This window comes from Morchella importuna (genome assembly GCF_003444635.1).
Source record: "Morchella importuna strain M04M26 chromosome Unknown Morimp01GS009, whole genome shotgun sequence".
In the NCBI taxonomy this organism is placed as follows: Eukaryota; Fungi; Ascomycota; class Pezizomycetes; order Pezizales; family Morchellaceae; genus Morchella; species Morchella importuna.
In genome coordinates this window covers 663,897-675,217 of record NW_025763406.1, presented here as the reverse complement: position 1 = coordinate 675,217, position 11,321 = coordinate 663,897, and the positions used below count along the sequence as shown (strand labels likewise).

Genomic DNA, 11,321 nt, shown 5'->3' with positions numbered 1-11,321 from the left:
CGAGACATTAGTGCATCAGGACATAAGGATACCAGCACACAGAGACATCAGCACACGAGGCCATAAGAACATTAGCACCCCCCAACTCCACATCCGCACTCGCCGATATATCATAGACATATTAGAAATCAAGACACATCACAGGCACATCATAGACACTGCAAACATAGTAGGTACGTCGTCGATATCGCGGGAACAATACCCTACTCCTCTTCCTCCTCCTTCACCCTGCCCCTCGAAGCCTCATACTCCTCCGGACGCGCATACGCGCCGCTGCGCGTCGTCACGGGCGGATACAGGTCCGGTACGGTGCTGTTGCTACTGCGGTGGCGCTGCTGGTACTGGTGGTCCTTGTAGGCGTTGCGCTGGCGGTAGCTGATCTTTGTGCGTACGTTGCGGGAGGTAGGGTTTTCTTCTTGGGCGGTGGGGATGTGGCGGAGGGAGGTAGTGTCGGCGGCGGCGGCGGCGGCGGTGGGGATGAGGTAGATGGGGGCGGTGGGGTTGGTGGTGTGGTTTTCCTGGGGTTGGGTGACGGTGGTGTTGGCTCTGGCGGCGGGGGTGAAGAAAGTAGTGGCAGTGGCCTCCTGGGGTTGGATGTTGGTGGTATTGGTATTGTGGTTAGTGTCTATAGTTTCTGACTGAAGGTTTGCTTGATGGCGGGTATCTTTATGGTTAGCCCCACTGCGGTGATCATGGCGGTGATCATGGCCGCGGTTACGGTCCCCATAATCACTAATTCGACGATGATAGCGGTACCCATCATCATGACTAACACCGCCGCCATAGTAATGGTCATATTGGCGGCCATCGTTATATCTGTTTCCCCAATTAGTCCGACGGCGGTCATACCCGTAGTAACCATCACCATACATGTATCCATATTGGCCCGCAACAGTGTAGCGCCGATACTGCTCCTGCTGCTGCTGCTGCTGCTGTTGATACCCATACCCACCCGCCTGCCCCCGGCAAGCATCCTCCCAACGACTCACCCGCCGTTTATTCTCCCTCTCCCTCTCCCAGTCCAAGGGTCTGGATCTTTTCTGCCCTGCACGGCCCTGGTCCTGGTCCTGGTCCTGGTCCTGGTTTTGGCCATTAGCATGAATACTGCTGGCCAGGCCCTCACACCCCACCTCACGGTCCCCGCTACAAAACGTAGCAAGCACCCAGACCATAAACTCCTCGACATTCTCCGCGGGTGTTTTCTCGGGGAAGAGTTCTGCCGCGAGCTGGCGCCGGGCGGGCGGCGGGCGACGAGTGAGCGGGGTGGGGTTGAGGACGAGGGTGATCTCGGTCTGGTTTGTGAGTGTTATTGTCATTAGTTGTGGGGTATGGGTAGGCACTGTGAGTATGGTGAGTGCGGCTTTAGGGCCCTTGCATTGCAGTGCTGCTGCCGCTGCCGCTGGTGCTGGTGGTTTGTGGGGGTCTGGGGAAGAGGGAATGCATGGAGCCAATGGTAAATCTAGAGCCCGAGACGATGCAGGCAGTGGTGCAACCGAAGCCTGAGGAGACAGAGGCAGAGACATGGAGTCGGGATCTGACATTCTGTGGTTGTTAATTAATTAGTAGAAAGGGTTGTTAGCAGCCTTTCGTGGAGCAAGGTGTTAATGATTGTATGGATGTTTTTTCCCCTTGTGTTTTTGCGCCAGGCTGGACGCGAAGGGTGAAAGAAATTCGAAATTTTCGGCACAGCTGCAAATTTTGAGCTTCTCGGCGTAGTACTTTTCCCTTGGTCACGGTCGTGGTTTACGGGTTGACGTTTGACTATTCCTGCTGCATCATGGGTGGTCACTCTGTTTTGGTTGGGCACATCAACAGATGGATAGCATTCAGCCGAATTAATAGCAAACTGGACCGTGCCAACCTGCATTTTTCACATCCGTTAGAAGCGCTTGGGTAAACAAAACATTAAAAACCACTTTTTTTTCTCTTAGCCTTACAAAGTTCTACCCCGTACCATTTATCACAGTTCACATATCATCATCGTCATTACCGTACAAATCTTCTACCTACTACAATGGCTCCCCACCCCTTTCTAAAACACTACTCTTTGCAATCTCAAGCAGCTCCTCAAACTCACCGCTCTTCTCAGCCAGACTCCTCAACACACCACCTTCATTATTGAGGAGATTCAACGGTGTATCAAACCTGCCAGGCAAAAATCAGTTCCTGCAACCAAAGCGAAATGTAAAAGAGTGATTACTTACTCAACAACCTCACCGCCCTTGCCAAGATTATCTAGCACCACAATGCGGTCCATGTTAACCACCGTCCTCAGCCGATGCGCAATGACAATCAACGACGAATCTGGAAAACTGCTCCGCAACGTCTGCTGTATCCTCTCATCCGTGGACTGGTCCGTGGAGCTAGTGGCCTCGTCCAACAGCACCAATTTGCTCCTTCTCACCAGTGCCCTAGCAAAGGCCAGTAATTGCCTTTGGCCCTGGCTTAGGTTATCGCCTCCCGCCGTGATGGGGGTGTTTAGATTGATCCGCTTCGTCTTCAGTCTTGCGGGGACATCCGGCGTCGTTGTGCCATCCGGGGTGGGTGCACGAGTACCTTCAGCACTCTCAAGAATATCCACCTTATCACCTGCCAGCCCACTTCCCTCTAGTGCGGCCTGAAGTTCAGAGTCGTCAATCTCACCAAAGGGGTCTAGGTTTGTACGGATTGTGCCCGAGAGCAGCACAGGGTCCTGCGGAATGATGGTGACGCGGCGGCGGAGGGCTTCTAGATTAACCTTTTGGATATCAAGACCACCAATACTGATGCTGCCGCCTGAGAGCTCTGTGAAGCGAAGTAGAGAGAGTGCAAGTGACGATTTACCGGCACCAGTTCTTCCAACGATTCCCACACGCTCACGGGGCTTAACATCAAAGCTGACTTTATTAAGGACATCGGGCCCATCTTTAGAGTATTTGACGCAGAGGTCTTTGACTATGCATGATCCCTCTGTTGGCCAGGCAGCTGGCGGTTCGCCTTCGATGGTTTTGGAGGGCTCTTGTTCAAGCTCGATGTATTCCTCAAGCCTCTCAAAGCCGTTGAGTTCCACCTCGAACATGGTAAAGTACCTAACACAGTATAGGATGGAGGTGGAGTATGCGAGTACGTTCGACAAACTGAATCCAATGAGACCTGCAGAATTTCCTTTGGTTGTGAGAGCAATCACACCAGCCGCCAATCCAATTGCGCCAGTGCACCAACTTATACGGATCCCAATCCAGCGGTTTAGAGAGTACAGCGACTCACAAGGCTGGGAGAAATCGTCTACGCGCTTTAGACTCTCAGCGAGAAAACGATCCTGTACTCCGAATCCGCGGATAGTAACAATACCGGAGATTGTATCTCCAAAGTGCGAGAAAAGAGGCGATTCTCGCACTGACACAATTCGTTTGACGCCCAACTGGGCACGCACATAGAGGTTACCACAGATGATACCAACGACTGAAACAGCGATAGTAGGTATAAAGAACGCCGGGATGAGGCCGGACATGACTACGAGACGAAATGCACATTCAAGAGCCTGGTGGAATACTTGCTGGAGGTAGGCACCGAGACTTGAGTCGACTGATTTAACATCGTTGGACATCCGGTTGATGATTCTCCCAAGAGGTGTAGTATCGAAGAAGCGTATTGGAGAATACAGGACAGACTTGACAACTTTCTCGTGGATACGTCTTGATGCGATCCATCGGAAAGCAAACCATACAATGTAAGTGAAGGTTTCGAATAGTACGGTTCCCATAAGAACACCAGCGTATAATCCCTAGTCGAATTGTCAGTGGTGTTTCCTGATAGGGTGGATACTTTTTATAACTCACAAGCCAAAGGTTAACGTCGACATCGTCAGGATGTTGGGTATACTGATCCGACCATAAACCAACAAAATACGAATTCGCCAAACCCAAAAACTGATTCGTAAGACTCAGACAAATAATACAAATGATAACGAACGGACCGCCAAAATTCTTGATATATTTCCAAATCATTATTTTCGGCACTCGCCCCTTTGCACGTCCTTCTTCCTTGACAAGCTTGGTAGCTTCTTTGCCGCCAGGGACCTTGGCATCAGCGGGTTTGGGCGTGTCAATGATATCTGGGTCAGCTTCCTGAGGCGCAGTGATCTCGGCGTCTACATCTTCCCCAGCTCCACTAAGTAAATCGAGTGTGCTTTTGGTAAGATTATGAGAGTCGCTGACTATTTTGCCGTCCGAGAGAACGATGATTTTCTGAGCAGCAGAAGCTACCAGAGAGACACTACCGACCCAGGTTAATAACTGTAAACAGCTCGTGACAAAATTGATACTTACTGATGGGTTACTAATATAACTGTTCTTCCAGCAAGAATGTCACCCTTGATGCACTTTTCAACCACGAGTTTGCAAGTCTCCGCGTCAAGGGCAGAAAGCACGTCGTCTAAGAAAACCGTTTGAGCGGGCGAATAGACAGCTCTAGCAAGCGAGACTCGAGCCTTTTGACCACCCGAAAGTGTTGTTCCCCTTTCACCAATCTCGGTTTCATCACCAGCCTCTAGATTTTTTAAGTCCGTCGAGAGTCCACATGCCTCAATGGTGGTTTGGTATCGTCTCTCATCATAAGGACTTCCGAAGAGGATGTTATCTTTAACGGATGCATTTTGAAGCCAGGTGGATTGAGCAACATAGGAGATCCCGGATTGTCGTGGAAGATGGATACTCCCTTCTAGTAGCCTCATCTCACCCATCAACCCTAGTATAAAGGAAGATTTCCCAGACCCCACGGGCCCAGCAACAACTGTAAGACCGCCGTAAACGCATTCCACATTCATGTCTGAAAGGCGAAAATTATTATCTTCGTCGGAGCCAGGTTTACTCCAAGATAGCGTGGCATTGTTGTATGCTGGGGGCTTTTGAGGGTCCACTGATTCCTGAGATTTGTAATTCTCTAGTTCTTCTTCTCCGTTTAGGAACTTGTCGATACGATCGAAAGAGATGAACGCATATACAACTTGCTGAGTGATGAAAGCCAACCAGCCAAATTGACCACGCAGTATATCGAACAAGCTTATTGATGTGAACGCAATACTTGCAGTTAATGGCTTGTTCATAACCTTGGTGAAGATTCCAAAGGTGACGACAATATTGATAATAGGAAGCAATACTGATACAGTACGCAGCCCAAGACTACAGATAGTGTTGATAAGACTTAGTCTTAGCTCAGCTTCACGTTTTTCGCGAATTTTCTCCAAGAATGCCCCCTCTAACCCGAAGAATTTGATGATGCGGACTGCCGTGAGAGTCTCAGACATCAAATTGATCCTTGCATCGGTTGATTCCCTAAGGGCTCGCTGGATTTTTGCCAGCGATTTGGCTATTAAAATTGGAACGATCATCGTGGCAACCTGTTGGTATCGTCAGCAAAGGCCTCTGCCAAACATATCCTGTCAAAGCTCCCACCATCATGCCAATTCCGACCAAACTAGCCCAGCCAAGAAGATCATATAAGAAGACTACTGCAAATATAATCTCAACCGGCACAGAGCCTACAAGCAAGAAAAATTCTCGAGCGTTTGTGAGTGTATCTAAATCGGTTGACATTAGGTTGTTAATCATGCCAACCTTTGACTGATTGGGTGGCGTTTTCTTCACTGCAGCTGCTTTTGGGTCCTTTGGATCTTTCTCATCCTTGCCAGAGTCTTGTGTGAACCTGATCTTTAGTGTTTTCTCAAGTAGACTCTGCGTAAAGGCTGCCTTAACTCGTATTACGAGTCTAGGAATGCTCTTGTTAGTATGATGAAGTTTGATTGTAATCAGGATCAGGGTGATCAGGGATACGTGCCTTGTAGCGTTAAAGATATAAGCTTCCCAGACCAGACCGGTGAGGAGAGGGCCGAAGAAAAGCCCGAATACAAATACCCATGGCGTGATAACTGGCTCCTTTGATCCCTCAACATACGCAAGTAATTCCCTCATGGATACAGGCCAAACAAACTGCATCAAACCAAGAAAAATACTACAAAGAGTCATATTCAATATATCCCAACGCATACAGGCGAAGAAGGTTTTGAAGGTAGTTGACTTCTTATTGTTTTCCACTTTCTTGCTCCATAATCGTGCCCGGTCATAATCTGGGAGTTCAGGTAGATCTTCTGGCTCAATATCTCTTTTGTATGCAATTCTGATGAGATTTCCAATCCAGGAATACGATCCCATATAACTGATCAATGATGCTGTCTGTTCTGGAGATGGAAGGTCATTGGAGTATGGGTCAACTGGATACCATAGCCTGGGTGTCATTAAAGCGCTAAGCTCCAGGGACACAGCAAGACCAAGACGCGCATAGACTTCCCAGCCATGGCGAGCATCACGTGATTTTTCTGGGGACGCATTGAATAATAGCTTTGGCCATAAATCTCGCTCTATGAGAAGTAGAGGTGGCACTATACAGAATACAGTCACCAAGAGAGATAGTGATGGTCTATATGGGGTTGGATAAAAACGAAAGGCATGAAGCATCAATAGAAGGAGCCAATAGCCCAATTCAGCGCCTACACACCAAAGTTAACCATTAATTCCCATGCGAAGATGTGTTGAAGGAGGCTAACATTCTTCTATAAGATCTTGTTGGTGAAAGACCCTTGTAAGTAGCGCAATAATATTCACAGACACCAGACCAGCCAAGAGCAACAGCTGTGCCCATGCCCACGTGCGACGAGTGCCTATAATTTTTTCAGCCTACTACTCCTTCTAAGACGCTCGAGAGTAACAAACCCTCTAGCGGCTCAATCGGTGCTTTTGATGGTACTGCATCCTTATCGTAAAGTTCGAGGAATTCACTCTTATTATATACAGTAAAGTCCCGCTTGGTCTTTGCCGTAAAGAATGGTGTCCCCGTAATCAGACGCCGAAAGAGCAGTACCGATACGGGAATCAACGCGGCCACTACTAGGATTGCTATCCGTGTACGACTCAGAGAATCTCTAAAGGAATTGTCAGCCTCCTTTTTCCAAAGCTCTCCAGACGCGAGACGTGTAAGAACCTCGACTTACATTTCATACGAGAAGCCTCCAGGTGCGTGCTTCAGCAAGACGGGGTGCTTCCAAATGTTCTTAGCAGACCCTCCTTGGACGACGAATGGAGCCTCCATTGGGTCTTGCTATCCCTCCTATCAACGGTTGGGGATAGTTATCGATAGATAAACGTAGCACTGTTTCCACGGGGATTTCTTGGAGGTTAGACTGGTATGACACTACTTCTAAGAGTAATGATGAGAAGGGCTGATGAAGTAAAGGTTGCTGGTCAGTGTGCTTGTGCAAATGATAACAAGGCCCGTATTCCTCCAGGTATCCATGAGCTTCGGGAAAGATACAGTCATGCAGGTGCATACGCGCAGGCCGATCCAGATACCGTAAAATCTGAGAAATTTCGTTGCGCTGCAACAGGGATAAATGCGCATATAGACCCTATCAGAGGCAGTCTTTTAACACCAATCTGCAAGTTTTGGTGTAAAAGATCCCTGCTGCAGCGCAACGAAATTTCTTAGATTTTACGGTAGGGTCGATGAAAAATCCCGTATTAGCGCATTAGGGTAAAGATTGGCAGCCTCATGACCTTGGCAGGATAGGTAAGTACCTAAAGTAGATACTCTGTCTTCTCAGAACCACAACCAATCAATCAAGGTTGATATCCAATTGGGAAGCTGGAATCCATTGAGAGCGAAACGGTATTTACAAACAAATTCTCTTGGTGTTAGAGTATGGGTACACGTTTATCTTTGACTAGCTAGGACTTGATATTTCTAGACACAGTTATTTCTGAAACTACCTATCTAGGTATGTAGGTGCTCTTTCAGTAATTTCAATTGTATCGCTAGCACGGGAGCTGACATCGGAGTCAACAAGGCTATCGGAAGATCCTCTTTAATGTCAGGTTCCTTTCGAACATCCCCCATACGTAACTGAGAATTCAAATCGCTCACACCCACTCCTTATTGAGCGGACCCCGTGCTGGAGAACTATGCGCTTCAGACGAGTTCATAAAAGCTGATGGCGGAATTTCATATAAGCCTAGCTACAGAGATCGAAGGATGGCAGGGGTTGATTCGGGAGTAGAATGGGTCGTCAGCATAATTGCGCAAGAGGATTCCGTCCAGAAAACATTGCATAGGGAGAAATCGGGAACTTCAGAAGATGCGATTCGATATCGTACACCAACATCCATTTACTCCGTAAGATACCATAGCTACATTCATTATTTGAAGCAGGAGTAGGTTATACTTATATAAATCATTAACGGTTTGCGTACTCTATGTACAATATTCGTGTGTATGTGCTGCGCCTGGTCATGAAAACACCTGCCTGATAGATGCAACATCAATTGAAGATAAGAATGAATAAATATCGCACTTCCCGTGACGATTACCAAAGGCCTTTAGAGTAGCAGTCTTGACATACATTTGCCTATCTGAAAGCCCTTGTACCATCTTACACTTTTAATCTCTCTATACCTATACAACAATAGCAGTTGGACCTCGGAACTGAGTGCTCTTAGACAAGTCGGAACTATTATACGAGAGATAACCGACTGTTTTCGGTAACCCAAGGACTTAAAGTGATCAACAAAACCAATGGGAAGTAACCGAAATACCTGCCGAAGTGTTAGCACTTAAGTGTCAACGCGACTCCCAACTTAACTACGGTTCATTATAAACCCCTAGGCCCTCTATATAGGCCGAGCCCGGAATTTATCCCGGGGAGAGCCTCGGAGGCACCGAGTTTCCCCTGTCTCAGCTATACTACCAGCAACGGTTTAGTAGGAACTCAACACATATTAAGGCCTCGACTTGTGGGTGTCATCGAGTGAGATTTTGTGTTTGGATCATTAAATAACACATGTGGTACAACTATGTATAAATCGAGCTGAACCACCACCCACCACAAACCACGTCTCCAGAATAGTATATTTTCAGGTAATTGTAAAACGTCGGCAATTGAATAAATGGGAAGATATGAGCACTGTGTAGATACTTAGAATTTTAACTGCATACGTGGATAAAGACTTAGGATAATCTACTCTCCAACCAAATCAGTGCTAGAATGGTACTATTATCATTTCAGTAATTTTAAGCGCTCCTATAAATACTTGGCTCGAGGCATCATAATAAGTATACATAATAGAGCGTTTTGGCAACGGCACTTTTCCAAATTTCTAGGCCAAAATTTGAGTTCTTGGCTCTGCGCCGCTAGAAGTGATTCCGTTGCTTCTTTGGTGTGAAATCGCAGCAGATCCTGGAAGATCAACCTGTAAATGCTTGTAGCGGCGCAGAGCCAAGAACTCAAATTTTGGCCTAGAAATTTGGAAAAGTGCCGTTGCCAAAACGCTCTAATGTGCTTTTTCCTAACAATCGCTTAAATCCTAATGCAAGGGGTTGGCTATGAGGTCACTTTATCACGCGGACTATGGAAATCTGACTCTGGAAGTTAATCAACTATTAACTGCCATTAGGCATGAAGGAGCTCCCGATGATTGAGACTAAGTAATATTCTACCTAGAGCAGGCCTAACCCGACGCACCCAAGATCCCGTCCAATGACAAGCCCTATATGATTATTCTTCTAATAACAATAGCCTATTGGGTCTGGAAGTCCATCGATATAGGGTGAGGATGAGGAGTTCAGCTCGCGTTATACTAGCTAGAACTACATGCAACAGAGCTTATTTTCGGAGGGGCTCCTCAGCCTATATTTTAACAATGACGACAAGTATAATTAATTTGAGAGACCTCGATTGCTAATAGAGAACCATAAAAGACACAAGTTGATCACATGTATGTATGTAGCTGAACTGTCAAGTAGAAATATTAGTTGGCCTCGTGTTCAGCTCATACGTGAAGCTTGCTTCGATCCCCCGGTATTGCGTAGCAAACCAAAGTGGGGATTAAAACGAGATGTATTGATATATCTACTGGCCATGTGAGAACCTCCCCGGCCAGAATGCTGTCGGAGTTTGTGCGATTGGTTTATCATTAGTAATTGATTCCATCGGTAGGTCCACGAACTTTGATGCCAAGCCGATCCAGGTTTAGGCACATATTTTGATCTGGAACCTTGGGTCACATCCGATTTGGACGCTGCACTAGTTTCGTGAGCGTAATATCTGAAGTGAAACAAGAGATAGCAGGTTCTAAAGAAACAAGTTTCGTTTGTAATGGTTGATGGGAGTAGGTGATGGTGTAGTAAACAGCAATATCACGCGTTGTTACAAAGCTACAGCAGGGGGTTAGGGTTATCGGATCTTGCAGCGAATGTCGGTTGTACAACGTACATGTATGGCGGGGGACACCTTGAGACGGAGTGGTTTCGGGAGTCAACCTCAACCGCTAATGACTTTCTCCAACCACACCCTAATTTATTTTTCTCTCTATTATTCGATAGTTCTGCTTCTTCTCTACAACGTGACAGAGCCAGATTAATTCTATCTTTCGTTGTGGTGGTGCTATGAATATTCTAAAGGCTGGGTTTTTGGTGGGGGACCCAACCAATGTCGCGCCCATAATTACCTATTTGGGACAGGTAAATTACCCGATTAGGAAAGTCTACATCTAGATACGGCCTTTGAGAGCGCCCAGAGGCTGATTTTGGCGAATTATTATCGGTAAATTGATTAAATAATTACCCGATTGGGAAATTGATCGTCAGAAACCAATGTCGTGAACCTCCGTCTCAAGGTGTCCCCCGCCATACCTATGTACCTACATAGTTATCACGTAGGATATATTTAAAGAGGACGGATCCTAAAGAGAACTGATATCGATTGGGTAAGGTGAATCCCAACCCCTCGAATCGCACTCCCTTTAAAGAATCAAGGTACATACATGTACATACCAGTACCGCTGTGGGGACTGCCAGTATACATGTAATTACCTGAATTGGAACTTCTCGATTGGTTTGCAAATTTGGTAATACGGCCTATCGCCCCAGCCAATGTTTTCAGTAATATTGTGTAATTGTATAAGGAATCGCATAATACATGTATCATGTGCTAGGCCACTCAGTGTTCTGGGTTATAAAAGAGCACTTAATGTCAATCCGAATCGTAGGTTATGAAGATCATTAGCTATAGTTCTAGATATTATGGCCATCCAAGTGCATGCAGTCGACTCCAAAAGCTACATGTACCCGTAAAGTATAATAAGGCCCGCATACAGGACATTGAGTTTCATAGAAAACAAATGTGTATATTTGGGTCATGACGTGCGGCCAGCTGTTCATATATCTAAGTCACAGGTGCATCGAGCTCGAACTAGCTCGACCAGCATATATCCTGCTCAACCAACCTGACTTTGTCT

At 46.7% G+C, this 11,321-nt stretch overlaps 2 protein-coding genes across 2 annotated transcripts; both read right to left on the bottom strand.

Moving 5' to 3' along the window:
• Positions 1-203: 203 nt before the first annotated feature.
• On the bottom strand, positions 204-1,957 carry LAJ45_03957 (uncharacterized protein; the record flags this gene model as incomplete). The annotated part of the gene is made up of 3 exons (XM_046113539.1): positions 204-1,534; positions 1,720-1,861; positions 1,955-1,957. The coding sequence occupies 3 exons, from the start codon at positions 1,955-1,957 to the stop codon at positions 204-206; spliced, it is 1,476 nt and encodes a 491-aa protein (XP_045973268.1).
• Positions 1,958-2,009: 52 nt separating this feature from the next.
• On the bottom strand, positions 2,010-7,122 carry LAJ45_03956 (uncharacterized protein; the record flags this gene model as incomplete). The annotated part of the gene is made up of 9 exons (XM_046113538.1): positions 2,010-2,145; positions 2,205-3,763; positions 3,819-4,254; positions 4,308-5,377; positions 5,433-5,745; positions 5,815-6,523; positions 6,581-6,694; positions 6,747-6,955; positions 7,025-7,122. 9 exons carry the CDS (start codon positions 7,120-7,122, stop codon positions 2,010-2,012), a joined length of 4,644 nt encoding a protein of 1,547 aa, XP_045973267.1.
• Positions 7,123-11,321: the final 4,199 nt, after the last annotated feature.